The 24,622-nt window shown below is 40.7% G+C and overlaps 1 protein-coding gene and 1 long non-coding RNA gene across 7 annotated transcripts in view; one reads left to right on the top strand and one right to left on the bottom strand.

Annotated features, from left to right (window-relative positions):
• Positions 1-14,372, bottom strand: part of GAB1 (GRB2 associated binding protein 1) — a 145,102-nt gene extending 130,730 nt beyond the window's left edge. For 4 of the 5 annotated variants that reach the window (XM_084626265.1, XM_084626267.1, XM_084626266.1 and 1 more), the window contains exon 1: positions 14,150-14,372. In XM_084626265.1, coding sequence (XP_084482391.1) covers positions 14,150-14,221 — 72 coding nt within the window. In that variant the 5' untranslated portion in view covers positions 14,222-14,372. The remainder of the gene's footprint in view (positions 1-14,149) is intronic. The other variant, XM_084626270.1, reaches the window with a different exon arrangement.
• Positions 14,373-14,388: 16 nt separating this feature from the next.
• LOC311519606 lies at positions 14,389-23,827 on the top strand. 2 transcript variants are annotated; one of them, XR_014711321.1, is made up of 4 exons: positions 14,389-14,451; positions 15,287-15,375; positions 23,458-23,492; positions 23,581-23,827. It is a non-coding gene; the product is annotated as an uncharacterized lncRNA (long non-coding RNA). The 2 variants fall into 2 exon arrangements; XR_014711322.1 differs by lacking the exon at positions 14,389-14,451 and having other exon boundaries at positions 14,833-15,375.
• The last annotated feature ends 795 nt before the right edge of the window (positions 23,828-24,622 follow it).

The following is a 24,622-nucleotide window of genomic DNA, read 5'->3' as shown; positions in this document are numbered from 1 at the left end:
ACTTTGTACTTTAAGGACATTATTTCACTTTGCCAAATTTATCATAGTATGGTGAAAACAATCTGAACTAGAAATAATTGTTCAGAAACAGTCTACAACAATTTGTTAGTGTATGTAGGAGTCCTTAGACACAAATAAATGAGTTTATTGCTTTAAAAAAAATTGTTTTTCAAATTAATAGCTTCATGGTACATTTTCCAAGTGCTCCACTTAACTTTGAAACCTAGGAACATTTCTCAGCTTAAAATGTTAATTCGCATTTTAGGAATGGATTGTTTTTTTGTGGAGAGAGATGCACACATCATATAGACACACACACACGCGCGACATTAAGAGGTATCTTTAAATTTCCAGTTTGTCTTAATGCTAAAGTGTGGAACTTCACCTAAATACAGTGCACAACTAAAAGCAGAAAGTATTCCTTCAGCAGAAAACACAAATTAATGGAATTACACAACTAATATACTCAGAAATAACCAACATATACATTTCATCTAGTACACATCTGACATCTAGTACACATCTGACAATATAGACTGTTACCATGTAGCTGTTTGGAGTTTAAAGTCAGGCTCACACAAACATCACTGGATCAGACCCATAGTCTACCTAGTCCAATATCCTGACTCTAGCAGCAGCCAGCACTAGCTGCTTCAGAAGAAATGGGATAGGCAGATGTGGGACAATCCGCATCCCAAGTGAATCCTAAAAGAGAATGGCTTAAGCATGAGATTTTAAATCCCTAATATTTCTAAGTATTTATTATATCTCTGGATTTTTTTTATCTACATATGTGAACCCTCTCTTTAAATCCTGCTAGATTATTATTGTAATGACATCTTGTGGGAATGAGTTCCACAATCTAATGAATTATGTGGCGTCTGAAAAGGCAATTATTTTATCAGTTTTCAATTTCACTGACTGTCCCCTTTTCTTTTACTATAAGACAGGGAGAATAGAAGTTCCCAATCCACCTTCTCATTACCATTAATTATTTTACATATTTTTATCACGTCTCCTCTTATTTGTCTCCTTTCTAAAGTAAACAATCCCAATCTTTTCAATCACTCTTACTATGAGCGTTTTTCCATTACCTTGATCATTATCAACATTCTTCTCTGTATCCCCTCTAATTCTACAATATCCTTTTTGAGATGGGGTGGACAGAACTGAACACAGTATTTTGGAGGAAGGCGAACTACTGGTCTCTGTGTGTACAATATTTTCCATATTATTCTCAATCCCATTCCTTATGCCTCCTGGCAGTTTGTTTGCTTTTTTGACCACAGCTGTAAATCACCTCCTGAATGCTACTTAGGACTAAGCTCAGAATAGTCTTCTCTTGTATGCTCTAGAACTAGCTGTTTCAAGATCATTTAAGCTATTTAGAAAATGCTGCTGTCCTACTTAAGAAAAATCTATGTGAAGACACAAATGCTGTAAAACCATAAAAGAATTATACATTAAATTTTAATGGCAACTTTTGTCCTGTGCAGTTAGTGGCTCAGTGAATTCTTTCAGCAGATACATAAAGGGCAAATGGTAATATGAAGCTTACTGTTTTCAATTTAACACTTTTTATACTTAAAGCACACATTACAAATCTGAAAGATAAAAATCTACATTAAAGTGTATCTGCTCATTGCTCATTTAATAACTAACCCAAATACAATATCAACACAGAGTCACAAGCTACAAAAAGTTTCTTTGTGGATGGAAGTTGGCTATTGTATTTGAATAACTTCCTGCATTCTTATCTCATTCCCCAAAACCATACACATCAATTCTTATATTCAGCAATAAGAACCTACTGACAGCTACATGAGACTAATTTTTAAACAAAAATCTTTTAGACACTACACAAGTACAGATGTCAGACCTTTAGAACAATGGAAAACTTAACATTGTTTTGCTATAGAAAAAAATTCAAATTTGTGGAGTTAGTTCTACCTCAGCTGGCCAGGCCAGTCTTAGGGTCCCACTATTTGGGGGTAAGTTAGTATTTTGGAACCTCTGAATGTCGCTATTTAAAAATAAACAAACTTCCAGGAGCTATTTAGAAGTCTCGAAAATCAAAGATTTTAAGAGTAAAAAAGGTAAATTTTGGCTACAATGTCAGTATTTTCCTGCTATTTATAATCTATATAAAAGATAAAACTCTCCAATCTGCTGTTGTTCCATTAGTCTGCTCTTGCCATGGCTTAGAAATCTTCTACCAGCACATAACCTGGTCCTGCAAACACTTACCTGTGCGCTTAACTTTATTACCATGAGTACTCTCTGAAATCAGTGGGCCCACCCATGGCAGTAAAGTCAAGTAGGCTCATAAGTGTAGAACACTGGATAACTTTGTACATATTTTGGCCTGACAATAATTTGGGGCACCTTGAAGATCGTTGGGGGGAATGTCACCTCCCCCCGGTAGCACCAAGTCTTTCTACTGGTGCAGAACACACTTTCTTACATCACTGAGATTCACTGCATTGATGAGGAGACAATTCCACCAGCATCTTGCCCCAAGAGTTATGTCTGGAGGTGCACGGGAAACCAGCTTTAGTTTGTGACAGTCTTCACTACTGTAAAGTTGGGTTGCTTGTTTGTTTGGGGGGTATTTTACATCAAGATAAACAACACATGATTCTTATCACACTATAAAATCCTAGTGAAGAGAAGGCACCTGCAGCTTTTACCATGAGGTAGCTAGGCAAGGTCAGAACTATACCTTCGCAGAGCCGATCTCACAGTAGGACTACAGTGCCTTATCTCTGTTATGTTTTTGCAGCACGATATCCAATGTGTTAATTAACTCACAGTTTAAAAATAAAGAACAAAAACAAACCACCACCATCTTTCTTTTTAAAGCAGAGAAGACTAAGCTTTAGGTTAAGTCTACACTGCAATTAAAAGTCTGCGGCTGGCCTGTGCCAGCTGACACGGACTCAGGTTAAGGGGCTGTTTAATTGCAGTGTAGATGTTCGGGCTTAGGCTGCAGCGTGGGCTCTAGAACCTCTGAGGTGGCAGGGTCCCAGAGCTTGGGCTCCAGCCTGAGCATCTACAGCGCAATTCAACAGCCCACTAGCCCGAGCCCCATGACCCTGAGGCAGCTGGCTCGGGACAGTCACGACACACCCATAGGCTCCACAAAAGGGCTATCAGAGGAGAGTGCAGAGCAGATATGGGCAATTAACACTCTCTCTGCACATTCTGTCAACAAGCCAGTCTTTTCAGGATAAGACTTCCAAAACCATTTTCACTTATGACCAAAGATGGGCACTGAACCCAGATTTCCAGAAGCGGAAGAACAGTACGGTATCACATCACGCCATTTACCAGGACCACCACCACTCTCCTTATTTTGTCAACCATTCTTCTACTGCCTTTTATACAGCCACGTTATGATGTATAAGCATTTTTTTAAAAGCACAAGTCACACTGGCCATAAGTGGTAGATTTTAGAAGTGCATATGATTATTCCATTAGTTCATGTGTACTGACCACCAGGTTTTAATTGCTCCAATTTTACCCTGGCAAAATCTGAGATGGTAAAATGAAAGAAAAATCTGACAACTGTTGAGTTGTTGGTTTAGTAACTGTAGCTAAGGTATAAAGATGCAATTGGATCTATCCCTTTGCATACTAACATCCACAATAATTTAAAAGAACTCACTTAATAGGTTTTCAAAACCGGGGAATTAGAGGATTTAACCGTTAATTCAATCCCATGGATTCTGTTGAAAATGTACCCATTCATGTCTCACTGCTGGATCATGTTGAGAAAATGTTTTTAGTCATGGTACATAAAGTGAGATTATGCTAAAACTGAAAGTATTCAGGGGTGCTCCAAAAACCCTCCAAAGCTAACCAAAAAGAGCACAGAACTACAGTCATCAGCGAGATGTGAGGGCAAAAATAGGTGTTAATATCAGAGCATATTCAAAATTAATCTGCTGTTTCACTGAAAGCTAGTACAAAAGATTGTAACACTGGTATAGCATGCTGAGAAACACTGACCATGAATTAACTGCAGAGCTTGTATTAAGAAGTAAATAATCCAGAGAATTTGGGGGAAAATGAATTGCAATAATCCAGCCAAGAATCAATAAAAAAAGAATTAAGGAAGTATCAGGTTTAGCAATTAAGGATGAATCAGCATCCTCCTGAGACAACACTGTTTGTACTCTTGCTGGATTCCAAGATTATGATTTTTTTCTAAAGTAACATGGTAATCAAAAGAGTATGCTGGTTTAAACACACTAGTTTATAAGCTTTAGGAGCTGGATTCCCTTTGTAAGGTCACAATCAAACTAGCAAATTCAACTACACACACACACACAAATTCGCTCTTCACAAAGCATTGCACACACAGCTGGAATTCAGAGCAATGAAAGGCGCATTTTGAAGAAATGCCTTGCTGCAGATTGGTACAGGTTAAAGTGCATCTCTTGATAATGAGGGATGACTATTCATGACAGCAGATTGACTTTACAGGGACACTGTTAGTTTAAAATAAGAAAATCAGGTGACTATTTTTAAACCTACCGTTGTCAAAACATGCAATATTACTATGAACAAACGAGTAAAGAAAAACATTTTCCTGTTTTTTAGTTTGTTTGCTCTCTACATTTTCCACACTTTGTGTCTGCTGTTTCACTGTTTCCCCTGCTAAATGTCTGACTTCTAAAACAAAAACATGCTTTCAAGAAAAAAGAAAAAGGAGGATTTGTGGCACCTTAGAGACTAACTAATTTATTTGAGCATAAGCTTTTGTGAGCTACAGCTCACTTCATCGGATGCACTAAGTGGAAGTGAGCTGTAGCTCACGAAAGCTTATGCTCAAATAAATTTGTTAGTCTCTAAAGTGCCACAAGTCCTCCTTTTCTTTTTGCGCATACAGACTAACACGGCTGCTACTCTGAAAATATGCTCTCAAGAGACACTCATGGACAGCTTTCGTACTGAAATTACTTGACTTTTTTTTTTTAATGACTAGATTTCAAGTTGACAGTGTCCCTTTAATCTCTACCACAGGCTTTTTTTCAAAGCAAAAACAATGAGAGAGAGGTGTTATGGGTCTATGCTAAGAAATAGACCACATTTGACTCTGATCATCTGACCCAATAGTCATTACAAAGACACACTTTAAAATTCAATAGTGAAGCTAGAAAACTAAAAAGCAGAAAGCGATCCAGCAATCACTTCAAGATATAAATTTTTAATTGTTAAAAGTGCATTGTAAACAAGTTACTGGCCTTTTTATAAGCAGTAGGCTGATGAATGCAAAAGAAGAAAGCCAAAAAGGGGTAGATCATACCCCTAGGAATTTCCTTCCCTGAAAGGTTTCAGAGTAGCAGCCGTGTTAGTCTGTATTCGCAAAAAGAACAGGAGTACGTGTGGCACCTTAGAGACTAACAAATTTATTTGAGCATAAGCTTTCGTGAGCTACAGCTCACTTCATCAGATGCATTCCCTGAAAAACTCCTTGTCAACTAAAGATGGGAAATGGCATTACTGGCTGTTTATGCTATCTGGGTGTCATTTCAAAGGGACGCAAGATTGCAGCTCACTGACAATCAAGGACTACATAATACAGGGAAGTGTTATGGTTTTCCAAGTCACGTTCCTCTTCCCACCAACATCACTTCCATCTTACTTACATTTAATTTCATCCAGCTGCTTCCCTCACTCCTGTCCTGGAAAATACAGGTGATAGGGTTCTTTTTTCTATCTTTCTGACATGAAGGGGATGCAGAACTAGACATCATAGGCATACAACTGGAATTTAAATCTATTACATTTTGTGATCTTCTCTAATGGTATAACATACATGTTAACTAGGATGGGTGATAAGATTGTGCCTTGTGAGACCAGGGCCAGGTCTAAATTATGCTGGCATAGCTATGTCAGTCAAGAGAATGAAAAAACCTCACCCCCTACTGGACACAACTTTGCCAGCAAACCGCCCCCCTCCCCCCACACACACACTCCACCCCCCGTAGATGCAGCTATGCCAACAGAAGAGCGCTTCTGTCAGCAAAACTAAAGTTGTTAGGGGAAGTAATGTTACTATGCTGACCAAAAACCTCTTTCTGTCAGAATATGCTGTGTCTATACCAAAGGGTTCTGCTGCTTTAACTATCCCAGAAAAGCATTTGTAACATAGAAAGACCTTTGTAAGTGAACATTCAAGGTGTAGGAGCAACTGCTGTTCAGCATCTCAGAAGAAAGACTGGTACCAGTACTATGCTATTCCATCCACCGCTGCTAATTCTTAGGTGACTCAGTAACCTCATGTGGTCCAAGTGTGTCATACCTTGTTAACAGACCTGGCAGTAAGAGGATCAATATTCTCCACTAAAAGGCGATAATCCACCAGGCCAATTAGTGCCATATCCTGTTTAAAACCCAATTGTGAGTGGTCTAGGACACTGAAAGAAGTCAGAGATGTCTGTCTCTTCATCTCCTCAGAAACCTTGCTAAAATAGGTAAATTATACACAACAGCAATTGCCAAGATAAAACTGTTCCTTGATGTGAATTATCATCCATCATCTTGACGCTGCTTGCTTCCTGGTGCCTAGATGATTGTTCTCACTGAAAGAGGCAATGACCATATTGGTAAGCAAAGGTCGCTAGTTTTCATCAGTCACTAGGAGCAGGAGGCAAAATGGAAAGACAGTACAGTGGCTTGAATGCTAGCCTAGAACTCTGGAGAGCCAGGTTAAAATTTCTGCTTTCACAGATTTTCTACTTGAACTTGGGCAAGTCAGTTAGTCTCTCTGTGCCTCAGTTGTCTTTCTGTAAAATGGCAATTATACTTTCCTACCTCACAGGGATGATGTGAAGATAAACACATTAATGAATGCAAGGTGCTCAGATACCATGGTAACTGAGACTATATAAGTACCTTAGATACATAGTGGTTAGAGCCACACAGGGTGACTCAAGTTTCCTTCAGTGTTCAAGGACTTCTGTTTGTGTGAATAAGCTGAAATCTGTGCATGGAGATGCAGGTGTTGTTTGGCAGCCTTCAAGTCCTGGGATCCAGAGAGTTTCTTAGATTTAGGCGATTTATTCATTAAGTAAGGTAAAGCCTTACCTACACACTGGGGTGAAGTCCTAGGTCCACTGAAGTCAATGGTAAACTTCCCATTGATTTGACTGCAGCAGAATTTCACCATGAAGTTGCAGCAATTTAATCAAATCTTTAAAACGGCAATTTAATTTGACCAGTGCAAGCCTCTAAAGTAGAAACTAAAATCTGTTTAAACTTGGCTTGAATTAATTTAGTTTGTCAGTCACGTTAGTAGTTGATTAGATCTTTGTCTAACTTGTCCTTATACTAGTAAGGTATAAAACATGAAGACTAATGGTATATGTCAGTGTATTATATTACATAAAAACTGAAAGACTTTTCAATAGAGAAAAATTGATAGTAAGTGCTTTTCTATCTCAGTATGTGCTTGTTGGGCTTCTTTAGCTTGCTTTGGACATCAATCCCACTCTTCTGACTCAGGAAGACACTTGACATATCCACAGTACACAGCACTGTATCTTTATTTTGTGCACAAAACAATACAATTCTGTTTTATCCCCAAAGGAAATATTTGAAATTGTTACATTTAGTTTGCTTTCGATTGCATAGTTGGGGACTCAGCTAGTTAGTATTTTCTTTTACAGACATCAAAATGCAACACACTGACTTTTCTACAGAGCATATGATAAGGGGAAGGAGGAGGAACAGGCCTTGGAGCTGGAATAGGAGTTTTTAACATAGAAAGTATTTGACTATAGCTGGAATGTGGAAATGAGATTATTTGCTAAACAATATACAAAAAGAACAATGTGTGTGACATTCACTGAAAAAAGACAAGAATTTGAAGACAAAACAATGCATGACCTGTATTAAATCACAAATGGCAACTGAGAAAAGGTTGACATGGGATTGTAAAATAAGACTTTCCAAATTAGGACTGACTGTTAGCTTAACTCACCAAGTTGCGCCTGAATATGGCAGAGGTTAACAACTTAAGGTACTGGGAAGAGCTTGTCTCATTTATTATCTTTTCTCTGTTCTCGTATACAGTTTTCTAGAATCTTAAAGAAGCTTTGCTATCTACAAGCGTTAAACATATAAGATGTACCAAACATGCAAATGGAGGTTCATTTGAAGAGACTGTATAGCAACCACTTCCCAAAGCATATGTTGGTATAAGCGTGCACAGAACAAATATACACAAAGAGATAATGTACCAGTGGACTGCCAAAGAAAATTTCAAAATTATACAAGCATAAACAGCAAACAAAATACAAAAGCATAAACCTTCTGAGCCAGTTATCGTCTAGACCGATGTATATTAATGTCTGTATATTATGCATATATATTCAAATAACCAAATATTTCTTTTTAGAGTGGATACAGATTCTGGACTGACTTCAGCCTGGAACTGTATTTTATAGCAGAACAGACATACACTTTGTAGACAAAAGCTTATATTGGACGTGCTTATTATGAGGCTGTACTACCTGCCTTATATTATAAAACACTACACACTGCAATCCTGGGGCTCAATCCTGCAAGGTGTTCAGCAGCTCCTAGAGGAAGACTGGCAGGATCAAACCCAAAGTATCAAAACATCTCAAAGAGTTACTAGATTACCTCAAGATTAATAAATATAATGTGAACACTGATTTCTGACATCACTTGCAAATGAAGGGCTGCAAACTTATCTGATCTCACTTACTCTAGTTCTACACTGGTTTAACTCCACTGACTTCAGTGGATTTGCTCTCAAATTACACTGCAGCAATCATCAGAATAGGTTTTAAAGATGTATTCCAAAAATAAAAAGTTCTTCAGCTGCTTTGGTTTATATCTTATCACAACTGTTATATGTATTTCCAAAACTTTTTTTCTGATGAAGAAGTGTTCCTTAACTCTCAAATCTTTGGCCATCAAAGTACTACTTAAGATGGAAGACTAGCATTGATCACACATATACCTAGAGAATAAGCCAATAATAAGATATTCCATTTCTACTGCCATCAGTACTTACACTATCTTCGAGTGGCATTACTAATTACTCTTGGGGGAATTCTGCACCACTGCGCATGTGCAGAATTAATGTCCGGCACAGAATTTTTTCGCTGCAGAAAATACATCCTGCCTGAGAAATGATGCAGTTCTGCCTTTCACCCACCAGAGGCTGCTGTGGCACCAGAACAGCCAGAGGCAGACTGCATTTATCACAGTGTCCTGCCTGCGGAGCCAGGTTAGGACAGACAGAATGGGGCACACAGGGCTGCTGGGGGGTCACAGACTGTGGTTCAGAAGGGCTAGTGGGGGGATGACACGCTGGGGTGCTGGTTCGGGAGCTAATGGGGTGACAGCATTGAGCCGGGGCTGAATGGAAGGGGTGCTGCATGGCCACATGGGGACAGGGGAAGATGTGCCTGACTGAATGGGAAAGGCTCGGGGTCAGCCAGGGTCAGGCTCTCCAACTCCCTAACAATCCCTTCCCTCTCCCCCGCCAAAAACCTGTTCCATACTTCTTCCACCCACACCAACAACCCTCCACGTTTTCTGCCAGGCTCCTTCCCTCTCCCTCTGCTCCATTAATATGCCTAGTAAGGAATCTGTCCAAAAAAAAAAAAAAATTACCTGAATATTTTTGTTGTTTGTATTGTTACAAACATACTTGCTGACAGGTATTTTGAAATAAATTACAAAAATAATTGAAACTGGTGTGATTACATTTTGTTATGTTGACAAATAAAATAAGCAGAATTATAAATATTGTGTGCAAAATTTTTAAATTTTGGCGCAGAATTTTTTGGCACAGAATCCCCCAGGAGTAAATAATTCATGAATATAAGGTAATGCTTAATCATCCATCCAAGCTGCCTAAAATACAAGACGTTAAAATCAGAAATGGATCCGAGATACAAAATTTGGTCTGGATCAAAACTTCCTCAGTTATTTGTTTTATCGGCAAAATTTTAACTACTACAGAACAGCAAGCATTTTACGCAAACTGGGATGCATTAAAAAAAGGGAAAACTGAACTACTATTTAATTCTCACTTTAAAACAGCAGTCACTTTTATACAAAATGTAGAATAACTCACAACAGAAAATCTACGCTAACAACTCCACACTGGATTTTAAATAATTGAAAACACCAAACACGGTAATTTACACCTGTATGTAAAAGGAAGTATCAGGAAATGCAACACAAAGATTTCTGATTTTCAGCAGATTTAATTAAGGAGTTGCCACACTGAACCCTAAATTTAGGAGCAATGGAGAGAAGTGAAACTGTCCTTGTAGCCATTAAACTAATGAAAAATTTAGTAACCCTTGCACAATACTCATAAAAGATCCTCCCCTCACGCCACTCCACCCTGCAAACTGACAGTTCTCCTCCCCTACATCTAACTCGGCTGACTTGTCAACATATGGATATTTAAAATCCTCTATACTTCTACCACTACACAGGCTCACCTGATGTGTGAACTGGCACACGAACAGAGAATCCACAGCGAAACTGCAGTACAGCAGTAAAATGATGAACGCTGATTTTTTTAATCTTTAAAAAAAAATGGAGCTGAGGAAAATGTTCTTTGTGTGCTTTTAAAATTGAAGAAATGGGAAAGATAAAAATGAAGTGAACAAAAGTAGTTTCAAAAAACTTTTATAAAATGAGAAAGGTAAGTCAAGAGTGGACAGAAAGCAGCACAAAGGAGAACAAAAGGAACAGAGCTCAGCCTTCCTCCATCCCAATCAGGAACCAAATCCTACTTTATCTTATTCATACAAGTAGCAACTATCATAAATTGAACAGGATTTAGACCCATTCTCTCTGATTCTCGCTTCCTCCTATATGTTTAGCCCCTCTCCCCATTTTGCAGAACTTAAGCAGATGACTTAATGCATGTTAAAGAAGTAAACAGAAGGGGTAAGAAATGCATCCCTCTAAAGCCGTATCTACATCAGGTAGGTGGCCCACTGTTGACAACTGCGGTCAGCAGTGGGTCTGCCTGAATGAGCAATTACGCTCTTTGCAATACTGCTGAAAATGATTATCTCATCTACGCGAGCAACTAGACTATTTCCAATGCCAGTTCAAGTGAATCCACTGCTAATGACAATAGCTATAAGTAAGGAGTTTAGTTTCCCAGCAAAGACCTGAACTAACAATAAAAACATTTCTGCTTTTTTATGGGGAAAGACACCTGCATCCAAGAAGCTGATTTTCCATTCCTAAAACAGTTACTTCTTGTTAGGACTTCAAATGCTTGGAAACTGACTTTAGTACTATGTCAGACTCAATTTTTTTTAAAAAGACAAAAACCCCCATGGACCATATGTCTGTACACTAGCTTCAAAGTGTTTTTTCTCACTCTCCCTAAAGCTTAGCACTAAAACCAGATTTAACATCTGCAATTTCAGACTTCCTATCTCCCTTCCCAGATGGACTCTTGGATTTGCCCCAAGACTTGTGTGTATTAACTAACAAGGCATGAAGTTACAGTGTTCCATAGATATGTGAAAAGTATGTGTTGCAAAAACATACTTTTCCAGTGAAAATGTATTCCTTTCTCTTCCTTCTGAGGGAGCCTTCTGAAGTGTCACCAATACAAAACGCAGCTTTATATAACTTTTTTTCATACTGCTTCACAAAGATTTAGTTATAGTGAGGATAGACAAATCTGCGTCAGTCACAGAGCACTTAGGTCCAACTCTGTGAATTTCTACTAACAGCCTTTTTATTTGGGCAAAGAACCTTGATCATGATATCAAGGTTACAAACATGGACTTGAGAATCTTTAATCTACAATTCACCAGGCACCAGAGACAAGCAGAAGGAAACTTATTTTAACCTATCCCCTAGACAGTACCTCCCCTTCTGTTGCTGTCATGTCAGTGAATATGGTTGTAGGATCTAAACTTATGGCTTTCTGTCCTACAGTCCAGGCAAGAGTGGTACCAACTGAGCTACAGTAAAGTTACTGGAAGCTTGCCTTTACCCCCTACATTCCATCTTCACTCTGTATAGCCTCAAAAAGCTGATCTTAAATTTCTAAGTGATATTAACTGAAAACACAGGGATGACTACTTTTCAGGAACATATCCTATTGCTATATTTAATTAAAAAGAAGAGTATAACCACAAATATCTTGAGTGATCTTTTCATTAACTTAATTTTCTAAATAGTTAAATTAACCAGCATTTTTTACAACAATATGGAACTTACATCAAGTCTTAAAGTGAGATTTACGTTTTTTTTTAATGCCAATGGAAACTGTTTCAAGCCTACTTTAGATTAAACAGAGTTTCTGTTGGACAGTAGGATTAAGATGGCAGATCCCCGAGAAGGACAACAGTCCCACTGACTGGAGAGTCTGACACGTATGTATATTCAGTTATAATACGTTAGACAGCTAAGTATTTATTATTCACTGGAGTTTTCTTCTAATGCAATGTGCATTATTTTAATTTAGCAGTGCAGCCACTAGTGCATTCAAAAAAACCTCAATAATATGGAAAAGTACAACCTCTTGAGTAGGATTAACTATGATTTATTTTATCAAGCTCTTAACTGTTAATAACTTCTTCCATCAGGAGACAGTGTGTGTGTGCGATTTTACTGTTCCTGCAGAAAACTAGTCAAACTTAAAAGATTTATTAGATCACTTGATGCCTCAATCACTGCCACTGAAATAATTATGATACTATACGTTTACCAGTGCCCTAACAGTACTTACAAATATGCACACATTCAAAAAAATGAATACCTGTATAGACCCAGTGCCCAATTCTGTAGGAAAGAGATACAGGTTTTATACATCACAACAATATTCTCATTGAAAATCTGGTCCTGCAATACTATAGTCAAAGGGGTTTTTGCCATTCACTCCAGTAGGACAGGACTGGGGCCTGAAATAGCTTTTATTTTAAAACACATTGTCATTTAAAAACTCAATGACAGCAACTAAACTTCGCTTCTCTCTTTCCTCTTTGGAAAGTGGTCATGAAGACATCAATAAATAAAATAAATATTCTGACATGACAACCTGTGTTTGCTGATTCTCAAGTAGTTTGTCTGCTTCCATAGAAGTGGCACGTTCAAAGTCCATTTTCTATTTAAATGAAACCTAAAAATGGCTAAGTGAAGAAATAGCGTCTTGTACCAATTATGCAGATACCATGCAAGCCACTTTGGTGCCATGGTAAGGACTTCAAGAAAGATCACTTCTGGCACCATCCATCCCTCCTACGTGACTTGACAGCGTCTCCGAAAGCCTATGGAGCTGGGACAGCATTGCTGTTCCTGTGTCAAGAACTTCACCCTCTCAGCAAACAAGCACCATTTTCATGCAACTTAAATGTCATCTCTGCTATAGTCTGTTAGAATATTTACTTATGAGCAATGGCAGAATTCTATAAAAAAGAAACACTGTTTTTCTTTTCAATTTGTAAGCCAGGGGTTTCTGAAGGGGAAAGGTTCCCTCATGTGAGCTGTACTCGGGAGGAGAGGAAAAGTGTTTCTCAGATACCCGTAGGAAAGATCACAGTTGCACAAACTGGGGCAATTGCCCTGCAAGGAACAACTTTCTATTTGTAATATCAACCGATGAACTAGGGTTTTATCTTCCTCCAGCCCCACTGAGTGAGCTGTACAGCGGCTCTTGGAAAAGGCTGGCCAGTGTTTACATTTAAAAGACGTAAGTTAGAGGATCTAAAGGGAACAACTCCGCCCCACGCTCCCTTAGCAAGGCAATAAAATCAAGATAAAAGATCTGGCCGCTCAGGGTCCTTTTTTAACTGACAGCAAACTGAACTGCGTACTTGGCAGTTAAAAAAAAAATGTGGTGTGAAAGCCAAAGAGGCTGTGCGGTGCCAGTCGACAGAAAGTCTCTGTTGTCAACACAGCAACTCCACCATGCTACAGCTCGGGAGAGAGCAAGGGCAGAGGGAGGAGGGCAGCGAGGAGAGGTGCCGGGCGGGGAGGAAGGAGAACCGGGCAGAGAGGGGCGAAGGCAGCCGGGACTGGAGAGAGGCGCGGGGCGTAGGAGAGCGAGGCAGGGCGAGGAGGGGGAGGGACGCCCGCCCGCCAGCCAGGGGATAAGCCGTACGGTGAATGCACTCACGTATCGCTTCAACTTCTTCTCCGGCGGGGACTTTCGGAGCCAGCCCGAGCAAACCACCTCCCCGCCGCTCATGGCTGCGCCGCCTTCCCGCTGGGGGGATTCCTCTGTCCGTAGCAGCGGCGCGGCCGTGCCGGGCCGAGAGAGCCCCAGAGCCACAGCAGCAACCGCACCTCGCCCGCTCCGGCCTCCTCCGGCTCTGGGGAAAGGGGAGGAGGCGGCCGGGGGGAGGGAGCGAAGGAGGAGTGGGTGTCTCCCACACAAACAGCCCGAGCCGGGGGAGCGGAGTGGGAAGCTGGACGGAGGTGGGCGGCTCTCCCTCTCCGGCCACCGAGGCACACAAACAGCAGGCAGAGGAGCAGCAGCGGCCGCCGCCCCGCCTGGGCCACCGCAACTTCAACGCCCGCGTCCCGGGGAACAACCCCGCCGCAGCGCTGCCAGGCTCGCTCCTGCGGGCTGCCGCAAGAGCCGGCTCGCGAGGACGGACCACGGGGGCTTCCCTTGCTGCTCTTCCTCCGCTGCCTGCCTGGCAAATCTCAGCGCCGCTGCCTAGCGCGCCTCCTTCCTCCTCCTCCGCTGCTGCGCTGGGAGGGGGGCGGGAATCGGCCGGGCAGCGCTTGTGTCCCTTGCTTCCCCCTCCCGGCTGGGCTGGAACGTGGAGCCCGGCAAAGTTCCACCCCGGCAGCGCTGGGACTTGAGAGGGGCGGGAGGGTTGGAATCTTGCTCCCAGCAGAGTTCCACCGAGCGAAGGCAGAGACTTGGAAGGGAGGGGGAACCCCGGCCTCGGCGACTGCTGGGCACGGGTGGGAGGAGGGGTCCCTCCCTCTTAGCCCGGGTGGGAGGGATCTGCCCTGGTATTCAAGTGTCCTGCCTCTTCTACCCTCACCATCGGCCTTTGCTGCTGTCAGTTGAGCACAGTGTCCCCACCCCCTACCCTTTTCCCTGCCTCCCCACCGGTGGCCTCTGCGGCCCGCCTCGCCCTCCCCGTCCACAGTGGAGGAGCTGAGACTTTCTCTGAAACTCAGCCAGAGCCTTTTCCTCCAACAAGGGCAGGGAGGGGGGAGGAAGGTTGTTGGGCTTTGGAGAGGGATCCTGGGATCTGTAGTTCGGAGGATGGTACAGCCTATGTCTGCTTTACAGGCAGCCTGGCTAAGGGGAACTACGGGGGTGGATGCATAGCTGCCAAAGGAGGTGAAGTTGGAGGAGGCCCGAGAGAGGAACCAGAGAGGGTAAGAAACTTTCTTCTTGGAAAAGTCTTCTGCGTGAACACTGTCCATTTAAAGCAAAACCCAACAAGAAGTTTTGTGGAAAGTGTGTGTTCTTGTGGGGGTTTCTGGTCGGTTGGTTATTTTTTTGCAAATATGGATTTTAGAAGTTTGATTTTGCAGGCGCAGAACAGCAGCTGGAAGTTGAAGGAAATAGAGTTGTCTCTGTTGGTTTGGAGGGGACAGCTTTCCTTTCAATACTATGTGCAGGCTTGTCAAGTTATGGCTATTTGAATAAAAGCTATAAAAAATGAAATTTTGCCTGTCTCTTTTAAACCTTCAGAAAAATCCTTCACTGCTATAACAAGAAATTATAAAAACTGCATTGAATTTAACCCAATGGGAGGATTCTCCTTGCAAGTCTGAAACTGTCCTGACAAAATAAATAAAAAATAATTAAAAGTTTTAGTGACTAGCTTGGAAAAGTTAAAGATAAAGTTCACCTCTTTCAAGAGTAAGCAGTGAGCTGTAGCTCACGAAAGTTTATGCTTAAATAAATTTGTTAGTCTCTAAGGTGCCACTCCTTTTCCCTTTGTGGATGAGGAGTGATGTATCTTTGGGTTGAGAAAGACGTAAATATGAGTTAGCATGTGACAGTGGTATGAATTAAAATTAGGTGGAAGAGTATCAGAAGGATTTTAAATGTGATAAATATCTACAAACTCTGAGAGAAATATATACAAACAAACAAACTCCTTCATCCCAAGAGGGAGAGAGACTTTCTAAAAACAAAACACCTTCTACATGAGAAAGTATTCTCCAAAAGAGTAAGTTTTCAAGATTTGCTGTTTTACTTATGCATAATATTTCTCATGATGATTTTAAATTTGTTTTTTTAAAAATTGAAATATCCCATAATTGTATTTTATGGGCAACTCTAAATAAGTTTTTTAAATAAGTGAATAAACAGGTATACTTGGTCATCTCTGTTGGTAGTACTAAGGTTTGTGCACACAAAAAAATATTTACTGCATTTTAGATGGCTTGCTTAAATCTGTTTGTAGGACCAATTTAGTTGCAGTGTAGGAAAGGGTCAGTACAATGTGTTGCTATTTTTTAACATTAGTGTGCTTCCACAACAGAGAAATAGTCCCCCTAGTGTGCCATTGCTATAGAAAGCAATTGTGATATTTGTTGTGATTCACTGAGGCATATTATATTTAAGTTACAAAAAAGCATATGAAGGATTTCCACAGAGCTGCTTACAGAAGTAGCAGAAAGAGGAAGGGTGAAATTCTTTCCTCATTTAAGTCAATGGGAGTTTTATCTTTGACCTCAATAGGGCCAGGATTTCACCCTAAATTTTTACATCTAGCCCTTTTCTAAAATGCTTGCAGTTTTGCTTTTAAGATAGGTGAAACATTAACAAATATTATGCAATGAAAAATCATCAAGATCCAGAGGATTTTAACATAATTTTTAAAAAGAAAATCAGTGAATACTTGTTTTTACCAATCTCCTGTAGAGCGCAAATCCTCCTCACCTGGTATGCACAAATAGCTCTTTCATCCACCTCAGTGGGACTACATGAGAGAATAAAGTGAGCAAGTAGCTTTTTATGTATCATTTATAGAGATTATCTCAAATCCTAATATTGGGATTGGGTTTAAGATTGCTGTTTTGGTTCAACCCATTATAAAGGTGTTGTCCAAGAATCCCAAAATTCTAAAATAATTTCCTAGTGAAAATTGAAAAGATCATAAGATATTTACGCTTCTTTAAATATCTTGAAAGTGAACCTGGTATTGTGATAGCCAGTGTGTAAAGACCAGATGTGTTTAACTGAGTTAATCAAAAAATACCCTTAGGTATAACAGTATATACTCTCTAAGGGTGAAATTTATTCACCTCTGTACAGAGGATTAGACCAACACCTTTGTATAGGGCACTACCAAATTCACAGTCATGAAAAATGCGTAATAGACCACGAAATCTGGTCTTTTGTCTGCTTGTACCCTATACTATACAGATTTCATGGGGGAGACCAGCGTTTCTCAAATTGGGGGTTCTGACCCAAAATTGAGTTCCAGGGGGGTTGCAGGGTTATTTTAGAGGGGCTGCGATATGGTCACTCTTACTTCTGCGCTGCCTTCAGAGCTGGATGGCAGGAGAGCAGTGGCTGGTGGCCAGGTGCCGAGCTCTGAAGGCAGCACCCCACTAGAAGCAGCACAGAAATAAGGTTGGCAATACCACATCCTGCCACCCTTACTTCTGCACTGCTGTCTTCAGAGCTGGGCGGCCAGAGAGTGGCAGTTGCTGACTGAGAGTCCAGCTCTGCTGGCAGCAGCGCAGAAGTAAGGGTGGCAATAGCATACCAGGCCCTCCTTACTTCTGCACTGCTGCTGGCAGCAACTCTGCCTTCAGGGCTGGGCTTCGCCGCCGCTCTCCAGCTGCCCAGCTCTGAAGGGAGCACCGCCACCAGCAGCACAGAAATAAAGGTTGTAATACTGTAAACCCCCCCCCCCCACGATAACCTTTGCGATCCCCCCACAACTCCCTGTTGGGCCAGGACCCCTACAATTACAACACAATGAAATTTCAGATTTAAATAGCTGAAATCGTGAAATTTACAATTTTAAAAATCCTATGACCAGAAAACTGACCAAAATGGACCCTGAATTTGGTAGGGCCCTACCTATGTATCATTTAAGTCCCACTTAACGCCTATTTGGGGTCCTAACATTTTGAAGAACTCCAAAATCCAGTTGGGTCAAGCGGTCGGTGGATGATACAACTAAGCAAGTTATCTGCCCCAAAGGAGCAAAAGTGGCCATGGTTTCAAATTGCAACTGATCCTATAAATGTAACATTTGCATTAGAAACATGCAGGGTCCTGCACTGGTTTGCTCTAACACTTCAGAAACAATACATTTTCTTAAAAGGAACCACAATCCAGAGAAGTACTTTTTGTTCATATAGTGATCAAACATAGCAGTAGAGAGATCTGGGAAAATAAATTAAAAGTTAATACTGGGGATGGCACATGGCAAGAAAATAATGAGAATATAATAAAACGTATTGCACAAATTATTCTTATATCTTACCAGTGTACAGAAGAGACATAAAAACTGGACACAACAATGGCTTGCTGGATTGTTGTATTTAAGAAAATGTAAAATACTATGGCAGGGATTTTCAAATGTTTTCCATTGGGTAGACCATATCTTATTAGAGATACTGTCTTATCTCCCTTTCTGTTTATGATCATATGGCCCACCTCTCTTCCCACTCTCATGGATCACCCACGTATAATTATGTGAAATTTCTTGGGGCAAGTACATCAATCATCTACAGTAATCTTAAAATAGATACAAATACATGCAATATAATCTTTTAATACAATTTAGCAGCTGGAAACAACTAGAGCCAATACCATGTAAACAGCTGAGTCACTTTGGGAACCTCTGTATGAGGGCAAACCAAAGAGTTTAAGAGCATTGATGAAGTGCATTAGCAGCTCCATAGTTAAGATTTAGTTTTAGGATTTGTCCACATGGGGAAATTGATAAGCATAGTTACAGTGGAATAATTATTCCCCTACCCTCATGTGGACATTATTTCACTATAATGTCCACATGAGGGTAGGGGAATAATTATTTAATATTATTTCACTATATTATTATTATTTATATATTATAATAATAAAAATAGAATCCACTTGGAGAAGTTATACCAGCATACCTATAGTGAAATAATATTCCACTACAGCTATGCTACTCAGTTTCTCCAAGTAGATATGCCCTCAAACTTAAATAAAGTAGGGTTTAATTTCCTTAAATTATCATTAAACAACACAAAGGTCTTGACCAAAGCTGTCTCATTTAAAGAAAGGTAGAAAATTTTAGTTTTTTAGCTAGTTTTTCATATTACACTAAGTTGTGCTTTGAAAATTCTAGGTAATTTAAATTCTGTCTTTTCTGAAGTGTCCTTAAAATATGGCCTGCCCATGAAGATACAGGACCAGTGAGGATACAGAATATTCTGGCAAGGTTGCTACTCAGCCATTGGGCCACGCTGTCATTGATCTGATGGACTTGTAGAACCATTAACATATGTATGTGAGCAGTGGCACTTGGACACCTTCTTCACCAACTTTCTCCTTGCAGATCATTACTAAACAAATGTGCTGTGACAGATGCTGCTTAGGGGAGAAAGGCCTGCTTTGAATTTGATTGATGTGCACCATGGAGGATTTGTGTTCCTATGCTAGGTCAGTGGTTAAGGCAAAGAGAGTTTTTCTCTCTTTTGACCCCTGCATCTGTGATATCCCAAAAAAGATGAACAGTCTGCATAGTGGTCAATTTAATTAACCTATCAACTCACCGATAGTCAATATTTCTCACTATGATGATTTGTTGACTTATTTAGCATGTAAAATTACTGAGTTCTGGACTGACCTGACTACTTCTCTGGTAATAGTATGAGAACAACTCATTGTCTTCGGTTGGTTTTCGTTTCCTGAAGTTTTGAATGTGTTTAGATGGCTGTGATGAACCACCTGTTAGCTATATGGAGAACGGATATGGAATAATGGATGTCATTAGAGGCAAAACAGCATCCTTTAAAATTTGGAAGTCAAATCTTAATGAGGCGAATAGGTGGAGAAACTTGGGCCAGTAAAATGTAAAAGTATAATTAGGCAGGCCAAGAGAGAAGTTGAGAAGCAACTTGCTAAAGACTCAAAAACTAACAGTAAGAATTTTTTAAAGTACATCAGAAGCAGGAAATTGGGGTACTAGATGACAAACATGTTAAAGGAGCACTCAAGGTAGACAAGGCCATTGCAGAGAAACTAAATTAATTCTTGGGTCAGTCTTCATTGCACAGGATGTGGGGGAGAAACCCACATCAGAGCTTTTCTTTTTGGGTGACAAATCTAAAGTATTGCCCCAACTTGATGTGTCCATAGGAGAGCTTTTAGAACAAATTGATAAACTAAACAGAAATAAGTCACCAGAACCAGATGGTATTTATCCAAGAATTCTGAAGTCCTTCACCAAAAGCTCTTCAGGAAACTAAGAAGCCATAGGATAAGAGGGAAGGTCCTCTCATGGATCAATAACTAACTGAAAGACAAGGGAAAAGGGAAGAAATAAATGGTCAGTTTTGACAATGGAAAGGGGTGAACAGCAATGTCCCCCAGGGTTCTGTACTGGGACCTGTGCTGTTCAACATATTACTTAATGATCTGCAAAGGGGGTGAACAGTGAAGTGGCAAAGTTCGTAGGCAATACAAAATTACTCAAGATAGTTAAGTCCAAAGCAGACGGTGAGGAGTTACAGAGGGATCTCACAAAATTGGGTGACTGGGCAACAAAGGGCAGATGAAATTCAGTGTTGATAATGGCAAAGTAATGCAAAATGGAAAAAAATAATCTCAACTGTACATATACAATGATGGGTTCTAAATGAGGTCTTACTATCCAAAAAAGAGATCTTGAAGACACCATGGATAGTTCTCTGAAAACTTCCACTCAATGCAGTACAGCAGTCAAAAAGGCTAACAACATGTTATTAGGAAAGAGAGAGAAAATACCATAATGCCACTATTTAATCTATAGTGCACTCACACCTTGAATATTCTGTCTAGTTCTGGTTGCCCCATTACAAAAAGGATATAGTGAAACTGGAAAAGATTCAGAGAAGAGCAACAAAAATGATCAAGGTTATGGAAAGACTTCCATGTAAGGAGAGGCAAAAAAGGTTAGGGCTGTTCAGCTTAGAAAAGAGATGACTTAAGGGGAGATATCAGAGATGCCTATAAAATCATGAATGGCATGAAAAAAGTGAAGTGTTATTTACCCTTTCACACAATACAAAACCTAAGGGTCACCTGATGAAATTAATATGCAACAGGTCTCATAAAAACAAGAGGAAGTACTTTTCTTCACTTTGCACAACTAACCTGTGGAACTCAGTGCATTGGGATGTTGTGATATCCAAAAGTATAACTAGGTTCAAAATAGAACTGGATAAGTTCACAGAGGATAGGTTCATCAATGGCTATTAGCCAAGATGGCCACGGATGCAACCCCATGCTCGCGGCAACCCGAAACATCTGAGTACCAGAAGCCAGGAGTGGAAGACAGGGGTGGACCACTCCATAAATGGCCTGTTCTGTACAGTCCCCCTGAAGCTCTGATATGGGCCACTGTCAGAGACAGGATACTGAGCAGGATGGACCAGGGTCTGAGCCAGTATGGCGGTTCTTATGTTCTTATATAACTATTTGTTTCATGGAAGGTTAATGCTAATGGAGAGATTCTCGACCTATGTCTAGCTGATATAGAGATGTGGATAATGAAGCAATTAAGATGGAATCTCCACTAACTGAAGATGTTGCTAAAATGATTTATAATGTTGGCTCTCAGCTGCATCCATCACTGCTTCAAGATTCTCAGCTAGCTGTGGTGGCCCACAGTATTTTTTATTTGGCACTCAGATATCATGGAGATGGATGCAGTATAGAAACATGAATAGAATTTAACATCTGTGACTGACCAGCCAGCACTACTCTCTGCTGTAGATGTGATGACCATATGGACATAGTGCTTTTGTCACCTTCCAGCTAGTTGACTGTATTGTGCTCAAACCTAGGGCTACCCTGATGATCACTTCCTAGACCCCCAGTTGGTGCAGAGTGCATTTGCTCTCCTCTTGAATGGAGCAGGCTACTATGAGCACATAACATGATGCGCCGATCTCTTCACTGACTTTTCTGTTCATTTGTGGGTGCAATCTAAGTTGTGTTAGAAATGTTTTCCAAAATTTGGGACAGAATACTTGCAGGTGTCGCCATATGAAGTATATAAAGCCAAAATCCAACTATAGCTAATTTAGTTTTCCAAGTGGGAACTATTGGGCAGAAGAGGAGATTAAGTTCAAGCATGGGTGGCAGGCATCATAGGCCGGGGGAGGCTGAGCCTCCCCAAACAGCCTTGTGTGGCCCCATCCACACTCCACCCCCGGAAGTGCCTGAGTTCCTGCTCTTTGTGGTCTAGGCTGGGGCTGGTGCTAGGGCTGGACAGCCTGCCGCCTGGGACTCAGGGAGGCTGGGGCTGGCTGGTGTCCGCCCCGCGTTCTGGAGCTGGGTTGGGGGCGCTGGGGCAGCCCAGGGCTGGAGGGGGGGCAGGGCCAGCAGCTGTGGTGACTGTGCTCTGGGCTCCGGCAGGGGAAGGGCCTGGGGGAGGGGAGAAGGGAAGGGAAGGGGCCAGGAGCTAGCCTCCCCCAATGGCCAGTTCACCCACTGCCCATGAGTTCAAGATCGGTTTGATTTTTTTATTTTTCTCCATTAATTTTCCATTCAAATGGTTTAGCAATTCTCCTGTTGCATAACCTTACCACAGACCTTGAGGTCTTCGTTGTATCCCTTATCACGTGAAAAGCTTGACTGTATCTTTACAGTTTCACATTGCGAGCTGTAATGTTGCTGAAATTCTTGATGCGAATCTTTAGAACATTTGTATGTCTTACATTATATTTTAGAAAATAACTTGTACATAAATATGAAGAAAGAGGCTTGCAAAATTAATGAAAGTCAGATACATTGTGTCAGATTATACACCAAACCCCATGTATAGGTATTTATATTTCTCCAATGAAACAGTGCAAAAAACCAGATTATTTTAGACATGAAAAAAATGCTACAGGTAGGTATGTTCTCACCTTAGATATTTTTCATCTAAGTTCAGAAATCTTCCCAGGTGAATTTCATGTACAATTGAAAAAGTTCCTTGGTTAGTTTTGGTGACTTAAACAACCCAGTGTTTTTCAGATTCCAAATAATTTAGATTGTCTGACAAAAAGATTGAGTAAGAAGTAATACAAAACAGACATTTAAATGAGACATGACTTCATGTTCATGGACTTCAGAATTGTTTACTGGTTGTTCATTTAAATTCTGTCCTTTTATATCATTCTTTTTATTTTGTGTTGGTGTTATGGGCAAATAAAGAGAAGGGTATAATGTAGCACTTATATAAACAGGCACAATTTTCATTCCAGTATTGGTGAAATGTTTAATACATTGTTTTGTGATTTTTGTAGGAGGCTCTCCTCAGGTATGAAGCTGAAATTTACAGGTAAATACTTGCTCAGCCCTCTGATTTATGCCAGCAGGATTTGGTTTACACCCTGATTTCATGCAAGGAAATTCCCCTTCTCTTCCAGATAAAGCAATGAAGAAGAAGCAGCAGCAAGTTTCCTAGCCAGTCTTGTAGAAACTCCCATGTAATGTTCTACAGTCATTAACATATGCAGAAATAAATCAGCAGGATGTCCCCCCACCCTCTCCAAAGACAATAGCTTTGCACCTGTTGAAGACAAATGAAATTGGGCAGATTTTTCTTTTTCTCGCACTGTAAGCATTTTATAAGTCAGGCACAGTGGAAAATCAATGATCCAAACCAAACTGAAATGCGTGTTGTATTGCTTGACTTGGTCATGTAACTGATTGAAATTAAAAGTATTCTAGGGATAACCTTATGTTCTAGTGGCAGTGCAATGCACAGTCATGTAAGAGATCAGTATTTAGGGCCAGATCCTCAAAAGGATTAGGTGCCTACAGCTCAGATCATCACCTAAGATCATCACTGTGATCCACAAAACCCCTGCTCAGCTGCTGCCTAACCCTGTAGGTGCCTAAATTCACGTGGTGCCTACGTTTTTGCTGTAAAAGTTCCCTAGGTATCTAAGTTTCCGCTACTGAACATGCACAATGCTGCCTTTCTCTAGGCATCCATATGCCTGTCTCTCACTGAAGCTCCAGTGCAATCCAATGCAATCCAGTGCAGGAGAAGATAGGCATTCCTCTGCCAGGTGTGCTCTGAGCATGTCTCACTCCTCACAAAATGGCCAGGAGAGAGGAGTCCTCCCTTTAGCCCACCGTTTAAGGTATTCACTCAGGAGGTGGGAGACCCTGGTTGAGTTTCCTCCTCTGCCTTATAAGAAGGCATTTGAACAAGGGTTCCTCGCTGCTCAAGGGAGTGTCCTAACCACTGGGCTATGGGACATTCTGATGTGGGGCTTTCTCCATGGCTTGAAGTCGCTCCACTTTCATTAAATCATTCAGTATTAATTGGGCCAGAGAAAGAATGAGAATCATTCTATAGTCCAACAGTTAGGGCTCTCACCTGAGAGCTTGAGAACCCCTGTTCAAATCCTTTCTTCTGATCAACCAAGGGGAGGGGGTAAATTGAATCAGGATCTCCCA

This window comes from Lepidochelys olivacea (genome assembly GCF_965140295.1).
Source record: "Lepidochelys olivacea isolate rLepOli2 genome assembly, chromosome: 4".
In the NCBI taxonomy this organism is placed as follows: domain Eukaryota; kingdom Metazoa; phylum Chordata; order Testudines; family Cheloniidae; genus Lepidochelys; species Lepidochelys olivacea.
This window is presented reverse-complemented; position numbering and strand designations above follow the sequence as displayed.